This window comes from Acipenser ruthenus, chromosome 17, assembly GCF_902713425.1.
Source record: "Acipenser ruthenus chromosome 17, fAciRut3.2 maternal haplotype, whole genome shotgun sequence".
Taxonomy (NCBI): domain Eukaryota; kingdom Metazoa; phylum Chordata; class Actinopteri; order Acipenseriformes; family Acipenseridae; genus Acipenser; species Acipenser ruthenus.
This window is the reverse complement of record NC_081205.1, coordinates 1000229-1016452: the sequence shown is the minus strand read 5'-3', so window position 1 is coordinate 1016452 and position 16224 is coordinate 1000229. Positions and strand designations below refer to the sequence as shown.

General features: G+C 41.3%; 1 protein-coding gene across 4 annotated transcripts in view; it reads right to left on the bottom strand.

Annotated features, from left to right (window-relative positions):
- The window catches only part of LOC117423537 (centrosomal protein of 112 kDa-like), a 107222-nt gene that overhangs the window by 16838 nt on the left and 74160 nt on the right, over positions 1–16224 (bottom strand). For 3 of the 4 annotated variants that reach the window (XM_034039486.3, XM_058989713.1, XM_034039488.3), the window contains 2 exons: positions 6775–6837; positions 3419–3568 (listed from right to left, as the gene is read on the bottom strand). In XM_034039486.3, coding sequence (XP_033895377.3) covers positions 3419–3568; positions 6775–6837 — 213 coding nt within the window. The remainder of the gene's footprint in view (positions 1–3418; positions 3569–6774; positions 6838–16224) is intronic. The other variant, XM_058989714.1, reaches the window with a different exon arrangement.

The following is a 16224-nucleotide window of genomic DNA, read 5'->3' as shown; positions in this document are numbered from 1 at the left end:
AAGGGGTAATTTTTTAACATTACTGCAGACAATACAAATACAGTGAACTGATGTCCTCTGCAAATCAGGTTCATACATGTTATCGCCCCTGGCATTTTCAAAATGACAAACCTTAGGTGCCAACAGAATACATGTTGCAGTATTGTACAGTATACTGTATGAGGCGAGGGAGCATTGAACTGAAATGACATGTTTGCTGAAACTCGACTGCACATGTGAGCCCTATATAGCGAATGGAGGTACATGAAAGGTGTAAGATATACAGAAACACTGATTTTGCTACAACCATATCTCGTACCGCCTATAAAGAAGCAGCACATCACTCTTTATTTGGACATACCTGCACGTATTCAAAAGAAATTGGTCTCTCCTGTTACCTGCAACCTCTTATCACAAACCTGTCGGCTGTAGGTTTATTGTTCCGTTTACTCTCTCTCAGCTCAGATGTCTTCACGGCTCTGACACATTACCGATGGCAGTCAGGAGTGAGGAGTCTTTCTGTTCTCAGAGTGACAGCTGCCTCGCAACAGGAACACTGCACTGTACCTGGCGTGTTGTGTGCCTCGAAGCACTGTGCCGTCGGAGCCAGAACGATGTTTCTGTTCAACGATTTCATTTGTCTGCAGTGAAGTGCAGCTTGCATGTTTTTTTGACATGCAAATCAACAGTTCAAACAGAATGCTAAACGACTTACCATTTTAAAAGTCGCTTACAGTTCTCGGGTCTAATTTAAAGGGCCGAGCTCATGGCAAGGAGTGTTATGCTACAGGCAAGGACCCCTTGTTTAGTTACTGCCGAGTACATTTGCTAGGCAGGGCAGCTTAGCGTAAGCCCCCATTAAAACAGCCACAGAGGAAACAGTAACACTCTGACCGGCCACACTGTTGATAGAATGAATTGTGCACAATATAGACCGCAGCTTAGAAGGGCTCACACTAAAACAATCTCAGACTGACCTCACCGTGGGAACTTTGTCACATTATGCAGTTCATAGCACTGCCGTCCACACAGAGAGGTAGCGTCTCCTTTCCTTTCTGATTTGAGCCAAGTGTGATCCTGGGGTCCCTCCGTGTGATCAGAAATACAAAATGTTAATACTCAGTGTTGATTGTCAAGTCCAGCTTCATCCCATCAATACCTCTGAATGCAAGTCGTCCTAAACCAGCCCCAGTTCAGTGGTTCTCAAATCCACTTCCCAGTTTAATCCCATCAATACCTCTGAATGCCAGTCGACCTAAATCCAGTTCCCAGTGGCTGTAAACTAAACACAGCCTCTGAGACTATACAGCAATGGACAAAAGTTTTGCATCACCTAGAATTTTAAGATTGAGACATACTTAAAAAAAAACCAAAACTATATGAACAAAGAAATTACAAAATGATATCGCAAAAGTCTACCGGAGGCCTTAATAGTAGTAGGTCAATTATTAAAATAATGTACTATAATGGTGTGTGTGTGTGTGTGTGTGTGTGTGTGTGTGTATGATTAGTGGGAGGAGGGATACTTTAATCTTCAATTCCTTAAAGACAGCACTTCCATGATTTGCATTACGAAACTTCAAATGTGTACAGCAGCCTGGTATTTACATTGAGATTATGATCTTTGCTATTCAAACAAAGCACAGCCCACCATGTATGCAAAACAGCAAACGTTACACCCCTACAGTCTCACCACTCTTACATGAGATTATCGAATGCACTAAAACATAAAGCTGCACACTCCGACAATCTTGTTCAATTTTACACTATATAATTCCTTCTTGTCATTTTTCCCCAGAGTTTTGCCTTCTGTGAACCGTTTCAGAAATTAGACTTTGCAGGTCAGTCTGGTTTCATTCCCCAATATCGGATTTAACAGTGGGGACTACAGCTTGCAGCAGTTAGAGGTTATACACAACGTATTCAAGTGATCATAGCACAGGAACAGCATGAGGAGTACAGAATCTTATCAAGTACAGCATTTTTTTCACTGTATAAACAATAACCCCTAAAAAAAAAAAACAGTATGAAAGAGACCACATTTTTTTAGGAAAGGGCCGGTACAACTTCAATCAAAATGAAAAACAAACTGGCTTAATCTTCAAGGAGAAAAGGACTTCTGGCATGAAGCAGGGCATCCAGAACTACTGTCTTGGAATTCGTACATTTCAATGCACAGTACTTTGATGTTTTTCTTTTGCCCTTTAGCATTCATAAGCAGTCTTTGAAGCAGGCAGCATGGAAACACTTTCAGTATGCAACGAGGTTGTTATGTACTCCAAGAGACAAAACAGCTTTCCTTTTTTTCTCTACCTAAGCCTGCACCACAGTATCTGGAATGTAATCACCAGCCTGCAATTAATAGAGCTTGTTAACTTACAATTAACTCTTACAGTTCATGATAATGAGCACACCAACGGTATGCTTTCTAGTTAATACTGTGGAGGACGGATCACACAATAGCTTACAGAAGCCAAATAGCTGGAATATGTATCGTATGTTGACTGGGGTAATTTGCAATATTTAAGTTGCTGTCAATATTCAAGACAAAGCAAGCTGTGTGACTTGCTAAGTCCAGGTCGCACAGTGTCTACCAATCAGACTACAACAATACGGAATGCAAGCATTCCCGATTTGCAAATGAATGACGAATTAAAACTGCACTGCTGGCTATGTAAAACAAAAATAAGTACACTAACAGGCCCACACAATCCCACACTGAGGGTGAATAAGTGATGAAGCGGCGCCCCCGCCTCCTCTTAGAACATTAACATCTTAGATGTGAACCTGTAACATCTGTGCATCTCTGACTTTCTTGTGCAGGTTACGAAGGCTGATTGAATCACTCAGTCCTGCGCCACTGTGTACTGCCGATTCCGCGTGACTAGTTCATTTTGTTTATTTCTCATGTTTTTCTCATTGTATTATGGTTTGCTGCCTCAGGGAGCTGTATTTACAGTTGAAGGGATGTGCATTTGAACTTGGACAGAAACCCACACTATAATTCAACATATGCAACAACAAATAAAACAAACTCTCTGTCCTCTTCTCTTTGTGTTGTTTATTGAGTGGGTAACTATCCTGCAGCCCTGGATTTCCATGCTTGTTCAATCGTTGGCCTTTCTTGGTCCACCGAGTACTAGAGTCATTCACTGCAGGTTTTTGTTTTATGATACTGAACAGATACAACAACGACAGTTTATCCTGGTAAACAATCAACAGAAGCGACTGAAGCACTTCATCTTGTTCACCGTCCTTATCAATAAAAGTATTTCGGCAATCAAATAATGAGCATGTTTTGAATCTGACTCCATATGCATTAGTGTGCCTGTCCACGGAGGTATTTCTTCTTGTGTCCTTGTGCAGCCCCCCCAGCTCCCTGCTCCCTGGCTGGCTGGCTCCTCCCCACCCTGCTCTGGTTGGCTTCTCCCCTGCTCACCTTGTTGGTCTTGTCGTGCTCTCTGGTGAGGCTTCTCTTCTCCTCCTGAACCTTGCCTAGCCTCTCCTGGAGGTGCCTCTCTGCTGACAGCTGCTGCCGACCAGCCTCCTCTCGCAGCGAGCTCACTGTGGACTGCAGGTCTGCGATCGTCTGCATGGGGGGGGGGGGAAACAGGGAGTGGGTAACTATTATTAAGTGTTAGAAAACTACATTTCCCAGAAAGCACCGCTGCTGTGCTAATGCTCCTGGTTCCGCAAAGCTACCCGAGGCATCGAAGTGATACACAGGTCAAGAAGATATTACACAGGCTCAAGTTTCTATCACAGCAGTGAATTATGAAGAGTAGTAATGGGGTGAGTTGCTTAAACATGCCCCCTTAATGAGACACTCCAGTACTGTGTGCAATCAACAGAGCGCACTTTTTATGTCAATGAGGAATTATTTTGCACATTGCAAAAATAGCCTTCCGCTCTGTACCAAAGTTACATTTAGCCAACAATCCTAACAATTGCAAACTTGACAGCAGATCTGCTCGGTTGTGACTGTGTTCACGTTAGTGTGCAGGTCACTGTCCAGCCTCTTGTGTGCAGGTCTGTTTTCAACACATAAAGAGTCACTTTGTGCCGGGGAACTCATGGCACAAATCAAAAGGAAAAGTGCAGGCGGGCTACTTTCAAATCCTCCTCAAGTCAAAATGGACATTTTTATTTAAACATGAGCCAAGAAACAGAGAACAGCCCTTTGCAGCATGCTTTGGGCAAGACACATCATTGTTTAGTGTGTATAAACTTTGGAGGAACAATCTGACTGGAATACACAGTGTGTGGGTGTTGGGAGTGAGCGATTTGGAGAGGCTGCAGAGAGATAGATCAGGCTTATTTTGTCAGTGGAACCACATTAAAGTAACAAATGACCCATTATTATGGTGACGTCAGTTTTCTTAGTAATAATTATTTCGCAATATAGATCCTTAAAACTACTCTGTAGCCTAAAGGAGCAGACTAATGCTTCGTGTTGTTCTTTCCTGCTTTTTTAAGGTTGCTTTGACTATATGTCACACTGGGCTGGTCTTCTGAAGCTTATTACCGCTTCTATTCCAGTTTCCTTTAGTTTCAAACTTACTTTCTCCACTTCAAAGGACTTCCTTTGGGGCAGTATGAAACTCAGTTTTATTGTATTGAAGCCAAATGATTTAAAATGAACTATTTTGCCAATAATTCCTCTAGAGGAAAATATACTTGAACTTTGACCCATTCGACTCCTCGAGACCATCACTTTCAATTCAAACACAAAATGTCTCGTTTTCAACTATGGCTGCTATAGAGTTAGTAAACTTTCATTAGCTTTAGGTGCCATGTTTTACTTATTTCCTGATCGAGGTGAAATAGTTATTTTTTATTTCGAGTGGGGGTTGACCAATAACCTTGCACATTCTAACATGCGAGAGAGCTACTGGCATGTATAAAATGTTTATAACCCTACAGTACAAGCTTCTCCACAATAGCTATAACACTACGGCCTCGTAAAGTCACCTCGTTATCCTGTTATGCCGCCTGTCTCTCTCTGACTCGTGTAGTAAACTCTTCTGCAGAGACAGATGAGCCACATTTTGATTATAATGGTCTGTCTCTCTGGTTTCTCTTCCAAGGGTGTAGCTCCCTAATCTACAGCTGGACTCATCACCCCAGCGAGAAACCTGACCCTTTAATCAAGAAGCTTCACAGAGACGCACTCCGTGAACACTGAGCTTCGCTTATTCCAAATAAAACAGAACGTGCGTTTAAAAAATAGAGAAACAAAAAGCCCCCCCTCTCTTAGCTCTGATGGAAGTGGGACGGGTGCTGTGGGAAGAATGGGGATCAATACTATTCTAATTAATAGCTCTAAAATTACTATGACAATAGGGGTCTTGACAAGACTCCATAAACAGTGTAAATCAGGCTGTTACTCGTGAGTATTGTGCCCTGTGACCAAGCATATCTCCACATCTTTTGTTGCTAGGGAAAAGTACATTTGCTTTGAGTTCTAAGAAACACGAAGAGAGAAAGAGCTGGGAGATCAAATGTGCTTTTACTGTACAGCTTTAACCTAGAAACCAGCTTTTTTTCTTTCCATGTCTTTGTTATTTTGAATACATTTTTAATAAAAATGTTTTTTTCCTGAGATGACAATGTACGTACATGATTAGCTACGGGTCGATCGCAGAGTTCCGCTTGCTTTGTTCTTTTTGGTGCTTTGTGTTCACAGAGAGGAATATAAACACATAGCTACCTACACATGTTTGCATCTAGTGTATACAGTCTTGTGATCCGCAGGGCTGCGCAACAATGTAACATGAGAAGTTACTTTTCATTACAACGTCCGACTGTCTGCCTCTCTACAGTACAGGACCTTGAAAATAACAACTTGAGATGCAAAGCGATAATCAAGCACAATTACATCATACATAATTACATCCCTCTCTGAATGCCTCATGTGTTAGTATACCTAAAATAGAAGTCAAGTACTGTCAGTTTATTTTTTCCTCAATTTCACCATTATAAACCTGCACCTCATGTTAAACATTTAATCCACATGCAATACACCATTCAGAAATGACGTAGACTGGGTATGGAAAATGCCAGCATCCTGAACTGCTGTTGAAGCCTTGAACCACTCTTAACTGCAACCCTTTCAAATGAGTAGGATGGATTGGGGAATTCCCTTTGACCCCTTTAAGAGACCGGACATCCATTATATTATTATGTATTCAGTGCACTGGATGCAATGCAACACAGGGTTGAAACAAATACAAGCACAGTTTAAAACTTGGGATTAGGGCATGCTGAAAGCAGCGAGAGCTTTCTTTAAAGCTTCACAATAAAGAAACCCTCCTCCCCTCCTTGCCACACCCCACCCTTGATTACCAGCTCTGGTGCCACTCTACAAGTACAGTACTGTGAGAGCGTTCCCTCTGGGGCTCAGTCAGGAAGCATCCTTTGTGACCCGATCTGGGTTTAAAGACTGCTCTTTATCTGGTACCATTATATACAGTCCCATTCCAGGCTTCGCCCTAATCCTCCAGCTATTATCCACACAGCACTGTCTACCTGCAAAAGCTTCAGGCTTCTTAATGTAAAGCACATGGAGCAAGTAAGCTGGTTGGGAAATAAATTGGCTGCGACCATGAAAAAAAGGCTGGGGTATATTTTCTTAACACAGGATTGTATATCTCCGTTTTATCTGCATTTATTTTTGTAAACACGGTGTATATACATCTGAATGGGGGGTAGGGGTGCGTGTGTGTGTGTGTGTGTGTGTGTGTGTGTAATGCTAATGTTGGTTAGTTCTTGAAAATGGTCAGAGAGATTGTTTACCTGGGAAGACTTGGCAAGCTTCTGACTGTATTCCTTTTCAATCTGCTTCAACCTGATTTTGGTCTGGAAGAACAACAAAAACAAAAGACAGCGAGAGATGAAACCGGATGGGCTTGGAGGAAGAGCACGCACAGACACTTTGCTGTTGACCCCTCCGCTTGGCACCTCATCTGCATGCCTATCGCTGAGGAGCTGGGCCTCGTGCCAACTCCAACGCCCCTTTGTGGCAGCCAGAAAAGCACAGGGGCCTGCCTTTGATCTGCAGCCAACTATTCATCACTTAAAAGGAAGAAAAATTCAACCTCTGCTGCCAATTATTAGAAAAACATAAAGGCCTCTGTGGAAAGAGAGAGAGAGAGCGAGAGAGAGAGCGAGAGAGAGAGAGAAAAATTACTAAGTTTAGGATGACTTCACCTTAGCATAAACAGGGACGCATGCTCTTTGATGGAGGCTATTAGGGTACTGCATGACACACACACACACACACACACACACACACACACACACACACACACACACACACACACACACACACACAGGTGTAATGTAATGATCTGTTGTTAATAATTAATAACGTGTGGTTATTTGTGTGGTAGGATTTCCTCTGGAGGTTAGAGGAGTGTCACAACCTGATTACAAACAGCATCCAAGAGAGCCTCCATTTATAAGGATTATATATATATATATATATATATACACACACACACACACAGAGATTGAACTGATCTGAAGCTATCTACACGACTGCTAATATCATTTAAACAAACAATATAAATTTACGATCAGCACTAATCTTGGCAACTTTACCCAAGGTTACATTAGATAATTTAGGATTAGTACTAATCTGGGTCTGGGAAACCAGTTGTATCCTAAAACAGGACAGATTTTGTGCCTGTTCTGCAAAATAATCTGAGACTGGGTGATGAAAATGTACCATTTATCCAAAATATTTACCACTCAATGCTTAAAAAACAATCTTATAAGAAAGAGCACTTGCTGGATATATCGCATTATTTTTGTATTTAAAAACCTAGCCTGCACTAGCAGATAACAAATAGAAAACCTAGTTTATATGGAACGTGGAATCCCTGTCTGCTTTCAATGGTCTTTCCTCGCTTTTCACTTCTATCTTTCTGACCAGGTATTCTGCTGCTGCCAGCACCACTAGAAATTGTCAATCTCCCTGGGTTACGATCTTTCCCCTGGGAGATGAGAAATGCTACTTTTCTTTCTCATCTGAGGAAGGCACAGCCTCTAAGCTGCCTGCCTGTTTATCTGGGCTGAATCTCGAGCTGTTGATCAGGCAGAGGCAGGACTACAGATATACAGGGGAAAATGACCAGGGGCTGAATTGCACTGAACTGGCCCTCATTCGAAGATTCTGATCTCCTATAGCAAGCTGCAGTCTTTGCGCTTTGTCCTTCAGCTCTCCGATTCCTTACTCCCCTTTGTGGATGGCATTTCCATTGTTTCTATAGAGACCGTTTTTAACATTGTGTTCCAGGTCTAGATGCTGACAGGACTGAACCCCGCCTGTGGTAACAGACCTGGGGATTCACAAAGAGCCATGACCTGGTTTGCATTCTGCTGCTGAGTCGCCTTGCTTTGCTCTGCGGGCCAGACCTGAGGGAGCCACGTGAAAGCAGCACTCATCCCAGGCATTGTGCTGCAGGTAAAACAATAGACTGTTTACAAACCTGTGCGGTTCAGCCTATTCTGCGGAATGTGTAGCAAGCAATGCAAACCTCAGAGAGATTTATGGCTTCATGGTAATACATTCACCAGACAAAACAAGCCACACCTCGCAGAACACAATTGTGTTTTTGTAACCGACATGTTTGTAAGCGTGTATTTGCATTTAATGGGACTGGATTTTTATATACAGTTGTAAAATGCTTTTGAAAAGATTACTTGCTTAATTTAAAAACAAAACATTGAACCCAAAGAGCTAGTTAAGTGAGCTACTGCAGATTCCACACCTCTCCCTTCATACCGAAATGACTGGTTCAGGGGAGCAGGCTGAAACAAGTGCGCCACTATTCTCCTTTCATGCACAGCACCTTAGACAACAAGCACTTAGACATTTTATAGCTTATACCCTCTTTTGAGTCTAGAGGGCTCTGTAAATTAGATAATTGCTGCACAAAACAGGCTTTCCCATTGTGTTGCACAAAGAACGACAGCTAGGTTTATCTTTTAGTACCTGCGCCCTTCCACTGGCATTTGAATTCTCCAGGCAGTTAGATACAATACCAGATACTGTAATCACTTAATAATCCTGACTGGCACATGGGCGTTTGAAGTCTTAAAAAAAAAAAAACGAACACAGGTACAGCAAACACACTCGCCATACCAAAACCTGATTAAGACAATTATTGTTGGCCCTGGTTCAGCAGATACCAAGACAAGCCTTCGGGAAACAGCCCAGGAGCAGTGGCTGTAACTTCAATCAGAATGCTCCATTAAAGCAGTGCAGTTTTTTTTTGTTTAATAGATAGCATCACTCCGCAGTTACTCTGGAGGAAGCTCTGTTTGCACTGTGCAGTAGATGCCTTAATCTCTGAGGAACCAGCTACGCCAGCAGTAGTGTATGCAGGATGCATGAAGTTAGATGTATGGATTTATTTATTTATTTATTTTAAACACACTGAAGGACAGAGCTGTTAATGAATGGGGATCCCACTACCAATACGACATTCATAGTGGCATTGCAAAAGTCTGTCCCCTGCAGGTTATATCATCTGAGGATCTTCAGAATGAGCTGCAGCCTGGACTGGACTGCTCCGGGGGCTTTAGGATTGCAACACGGTTTGAGTTAAATCAATTAGTGAGACTGGAGCAGATTCCAACTTTGAAGTCCAGGGGTGAAAGGACTGCCTTTATTTACCGAACCACTGAAGTAACTATTACATGTTTGCTGTTACACCTATTTGCTTCTTCGGAGGCTGGAGTCTCATCACCTTTAACATGCAACCTCTTCACCCCCCCCCCCCGGCTTCTCCAACCTAAATGTTTGGTGATCGACATGTGGCAAATGTCACTATAGCGTATAGGGCGAGAATGAGACGGGCTCAAATATTCTTTCAACATTTGTACAAATATTCTTTCATTTTGAATTAGCTGGGGAAACAAGGGCATAGCTCATACCATATTAACAGTGAAAATCTCTCTCAGGACTCAAATACACCCAGTATCCCATCAGATGACCTGAGACAGAAACACTCTTCTGTACAGTAGAATGGGGGTTATTTATTTCAGACATCATTTATTGGTTTCCTTTGCATGATATATTTTTTATTCTGATATTTATAAAAAACAATAATTTTGAGCGAATACGAACCTTGTTATTTTTGCCAGCGAATTGTTTGTTCGAATACTAGAATATTTGTCTCAGCACTAACATTTATGTCACAGCCTGGAATAGTCTCACAATAGGTTTGAATGTGTTATCTCTACTTTCAACTTGTTCACGTATTATTTCTTTTAGATTTTTGGAGGTTCTTTTTTTGTCTTGTACAATGGAATATGTGTGTTTTTTTTCCCTGTGTGTTTCATACTTTCATACTGTTTCCCATGTTTTGTTTTTGAGACCCTGTTTTTTGTTAATACCTTCTTAAAATCCTTCAAAAGCAAGTACGACAGCCTTTGGTCACTGAAATCTGGGCTGCGTTCAAAACTAAATACAAGGGCAACATAATTCAGAGCCAGTCCAGTCCTCACTTCACCTCCTAGTCAATTACAGTAAAAGCCTGAATTCCTTTGTAGGGTTTGAACACACTCATTTTTAACACTCAGGACTCGTTTGAAACATTCCCGGAGAGGAAACGCTCTCATCTAAATCTGATTTTCTAACAGTTAAACATCCCCTCCCAGACCCGGAGGTGATTGGGAAAATTCTTTCATCATTTGTTTTTCTAATTTATTGCTCTACATAATCCATGACAAAAAAAAAATAATGTGATTTACTGTATCTCCGAATGACAGAAAAGCAGCCGACAGAAATTAATAAGTTAGCACAAGCAAAAAAGCCTCCTGGTAGTAAAACATACAAATCATTACTGGCACTTCAGTATCATATTACAATGAAATAAACACTGACTGAACACAGGACAGCTCTCAACCCCATCAGATACATGCTCTCGGGTGGATGTCGTGCACCCTTGCAACCAAAGCTTCTCTCTGTTAGGCATTTACAGACTGTGCAAAACTAGCAATAGCCTAGCACCTTCTGGAGACTTTTTAAAATTAAAAAAAGTTTGTTGCTGGCTTCAAAACTTCTCAGTAAATATATATAAATGAGATCTACAGTATAAACAGGCTTTCTGCAGTTTATGCTGTTTTAAACAATATATATATTCATGATAGACAAAAAATCTGTTCACTCTCCCTATATATTTGGTGCAATCACAAATCCTATGGGTCTGTATCAGAACAGCTAATACACAGTATAAGTACTGCATAAATAGGTGATACACATAAAGGGTAGACTTATAGTTTAATGGTGTCACGGTAAATGTATTGGACTTCACGTTGATGAAGTTTTATTTATTTTTTTACTAAGCCTGACCTAAACAATAAAGCCTCATCTAAGCACTCACTTCACTGCCAACAAACTTCTGACTGTGCACAAACTGATTAGGACTTGCAACAGCAAACCTGGGCTGTGCCCAAGGTCACACCTGGCCTGAGTCAATGCTAACCCTGACATGTGGAAGATGTCTTTGCCAGCTGAGCCTGACGCTGAATTGTTCCACCTTCCAGCCTTCAAAAGGCTTGCCCTGTGCGCTGCTCCGCGGGCGTGACAGGAAGAGAGATAAAGAGGGAAATTACAAATAGAAGGATACGGGCAGCTGTGTTTGAAGAGAACGCTCAATTTGGACAGGCAAGCGGAGTAGCATGTTCTTTTTATATCAATACTAAAAAGGCTCAAAAGATATAGCTGTTTCCTAAACTGTTTTCAATGGTCCAAGGTTACTTCCTCAGCGTATTGTTAGAATGTCTTCTGATCTGCTCGGGTCACGCTTTGTGAATGCAAGCCTCACTTGCCAAGAACACGCCACAGATGGAAGTTACAAACAGCACCCACGTCCAAAACGTACATCTGCAAACACTTAACAATGAGGCCGGCCCTTCTGGATTTTTGTTTCAAACTTGAAAATATTCGCAGCAGTTTGTGTGCTCTGCACTTAGTTACCATGGCGATAGTAATGCTTGAGTGATAGATAAGGGCATCTGGCACCAGAACTGACATTGAAGACAGATCACAAAATCTGACCCATTTGCTTTTCTAATACTATTTTAGTGTTCAATATTTCAGAGCTGCAGAACCGAATGTGTCTGTCTGTGTGTGTGTGTGTGTGTGTGTGTGTGTGTGTGTGTGTGTGTGTGTGCACGCATGTGCTGAAAGGGGTACACCTTTGAAACACTTCCAAACTGTTCTTGGTTTTAATGGTGCAGATGCATTTTAAAATGCTGAAACACTGCATTTCTAATAAAGTTACCCTATAAACCCTGGGATTTCATGTAAAAAAAAGTATAATCTGATAACAACAACAACAAAATGTGCTGAAGAAGTAAACCTAAAACTCCTGTTTTCCTTTTCAAAGTATGCCAGGGGGTCTTTCAGATGAGGAACACAAGTAGTAAAAGTAGAAGAAACTGTTTGAGAAAGCCATTAGCTGGAACATTTGTCTGTTTGGTTTAGTGTCCTGCAGCATTACCTACACCTGAGTGAGTGTCACTGATGACACAGTAATAAAGCAGGTTTGAAACGGAAAATGCACAAATGCTGAAGAGTGAAATCACGGACTGCAAGGGATAATACCTGAATGAGCAACAACATGATAGTACTGTCCACTAGCAGCTGTGCCACACTTCAGAACCTCTTATTTAGGAGAAGCCTCCACGGGTCACCATACAGTTCCTGGCAGCGAGTTGCAATTCAGAAATGGAGAGTTCGATATAAACCTGAAAATCAGGGAGCTGCAATTCCAATTACTCAATCAGTACAAATATTTCAGGATCTATAAAAGGATCACAGAAGCCTACGCTGATTTTATGTGTATGTTTGTATAATCTCTCTCATTAATTCCATTAAAACTACATTACAAGAATAAGTACAGCCTCGAGGCATGTTTACTCTCATCAAAGCAATGCAGGCAGAGTGATGCAGACCATGACTGAGGTGAGTGCTTTTAAATGAGCTCCACTGAGGATGACCCATGCCTGGAACAGTCTGTGCTGGCGTTGTGAACGTGTGCGCATGTGTATAACTGCAAACATGATCTCTCTATTCCAGCACATTCAGGCACTGAACTTCCTCAAACAGAAGGGCAGAATTTCTCCTGATTTGTTGTTTACTTGATTTGGTTTAGAATCAATGCATCAGGGTGTGAGGGTTTATTATAGATTGAAATTAACCTATGGATTATGATTGATATATGAATTACAGATGCAGACAAGTGCAATGAATCAAACAAAAAGAAGGGCATAGGCCATGGGAAAAAAGCTAAAACCTTCACTTTGTCATATTTATAGTAAACAAGCCAGGTTTTCTTTTTGATGATTATATATATATTTTTTCTATTAATACAATGGGGGAAGGTAGCTGAGATGAAAAGGGAGGAGATGGCTGTGTTTGTATCAGGCAGCAGCTGAAAAGCTTACAATGAGTGTGAAAAGCTAAGAGTAAGCCTCTGAAGCCAAGTACTGGCAGGTGCGCTCAGCACCGATTCAAAACATATCCTCAAATCTCACCGAGCCTTCCCTCTGTGAAGCAGACACCCACATAACAGTGACATAAACATAACCTCACCCTTATTCAGGTCTTCACCGCTTTAGGAAGTGAACCTGACTCTATATTTTGTTTTTATGTAAATGCATTTCCCAAGCTTTGCTGACAATGCAAAGGACATGCTCTATTTCAAAGAGTTGTAGAGAGCGACACTGCAACATTGTAACGGTCGAGTCTCCTGCACTGCATTCTTTACTCTGGTGAGGGTGCATGCTGTATTGAGCCACTACACAGGTGGGGTGGGGGTGGAAGTATTAGGGCAAAGCTTTAAGCTCTTGTTAACATGCCAGGTGTGCAGTCAGGCGTGACCTAGAAAACATGCCACGTATGCATTTTGTTCTGATCCGTGCTACACATAAGAGTTCAAAATGAACTAATGCCAGATATTAAAGAATGACTGACAAGACTGGTATACAATGCAGCTCGCTGGATCTAATACAGTTAAAAGAACAAAGTCAAAAGAAATCAGCAAGCTTCTTACTTATTGGCTAGTTGGGGCTGCAAAATCAAACACTGGGGCTTTTCAAAACTGGAACGTGCACAACCTAAGAATAGCCATACACTGTATGTGTTAACAGGCAGCTCAAACGGTCCGATATTGCTTCTTTTATTAGAGAACACAGACACGGGACAGATTTGCGGAAATAGACCAGATCTATCTTCTAGAGACCCTGATATGCACTCATTCATTTTGTAAAGGGCAGAGCTTTTTGCCACTAGCCAAGCCAAGTATTTTCAACCTGCACTGAATTTACCCAGGGCACTGTGTTTTTAGCAACCCCTGTTTGACATTGGCAATCAGAGATGGGAGAAAGTATTTTGGTGGATACTGGTTCCATTGTGCCTGTCTGTGTCACTGCCCTGATGCACTTGTGACCTGCTTCATCTTCACTTGTAAAAACACAACACACCCCCTAGATAACATGTCCATAACATCCGTCTGGATTCCACAGCTGACTTTGTGTTTCCTTATTCATTTAGAGACCAAGTGACATCCTTACTAATTAGCTAATCTTTAGGTGGCTGATAATTTATTCTGATGCTTTGTTTCAGCTCAAGAGAGATAATTTCATGGCAAAACAACATTGTTAAAAGAACAATGTTTACTTCATTTATTGACCAAAACAATAATAATGTTTCCGAATAAAACATGCATCCTTTTACAAATGCCAGGAGTATTTCTGCATATTATATATGAGGTTCACAGTGTATAGTACACTAGGGTCTTTTTTGCTAAGGCTTCTCAGGCATTCATGGTATACACAGGGTGCACACCATGTTCTGAACATTCTGGTACATGTTACCATATTTACATAGGAAAATATGTACCGGTTGAATGGAGGTAGTTAATCCAATGCACCCCCCCACCCCCACCCCCCCATGCTTTTTCTCAACGCAATATTGTACATGACCTGCAAGCACATATACTGTGTAAGTCGACCATCAATTAAATTCTTAATGATGGCAAACACAGCGAACGAAGCTGCAGCAGTCTGAAGGACAAATCAAAAGGTAATCACAGAGACAGCTGCAGCAGGGATATTCAAATCGTCTCTCTCATTATTTTCATAATGAATACTTGTTTAGTACTTTCATGCCGGATTTTCAAATACTCTCCAGTTTGCACAAGGCATCTCACTAATGATTAACGCACTTGTGGGTTACCATTAATTCAATACAAGTTTTGTTTATTTTCCACTTTTTTTTTTTTACACCTTCTGAAGGTTGATTAAAGATCAAACACAAACTATAAATAAAGACTCAGACCCAGATCAAATATTCTCTGCAAAATATATGCAAATGCTTTACAGTTCAAATGCAAATTGACGATTTCACCGTTGAGGTGGGTGGTGGGGGTGGGGGACAGGACGGGATGGGACAGAGTTATTATATTGGGTTCACCCCCAGTTTATTAATTAAGGGGTGTTCTGGAACCAGTACACAACATACTGTATAAGAAAGCTTTTGCGATCATGTAAAATGCCAGGCCCACTGGACTTACACTGGTACAAACAGCCAGGGCCTTCTCCACTGTGTCAAGCAGGTGATTGCTGTCCTGGCTTTAGAATTTTTTCATAAACAAAAATAGGAAAATAGGAAGAGTGAGAAATCAGTGTAAAGTGTTCCAGGCTTATCTCATGATACAGTGCTCCGGATCCAGCACTCTGCTCAACAGAAGAGGAAGATTGTGAACCTGGGGCTCTTTACAGAGGAGATAAACACAGCAAGGCACCAGACAGAGAAACATTCCATTTACTGCACAGCCTTCAAAACTATTTCAATTAGTTATTCATACACATTATATATATATATATATATATATATATATATATATATATATATATATATATATATATATATATACACTGAGTGTACAAAACATTAGGAACACCTGCTCTTTCCATGAAATAGGCTGACGAGGTGAATCCAGGTGAAAGCTATGATCCCTTATTGATGTAACCTGTTAAATCCACTTCAATCAGTGTTGATGAAGGGGAGACAGGTTAAAGAAGGATTTTTAAGCCTTGACACAATTGAGACCTGGATTGTGTACTGTATGTGTGCCATTCAGAGGGTAAATGGACAAGACAAAAGATTTAAGTGCCTTTGAATGGGGTATGGTTGTAGGTGCCAGGCGCGCCGGTTTGAGTGTGTCA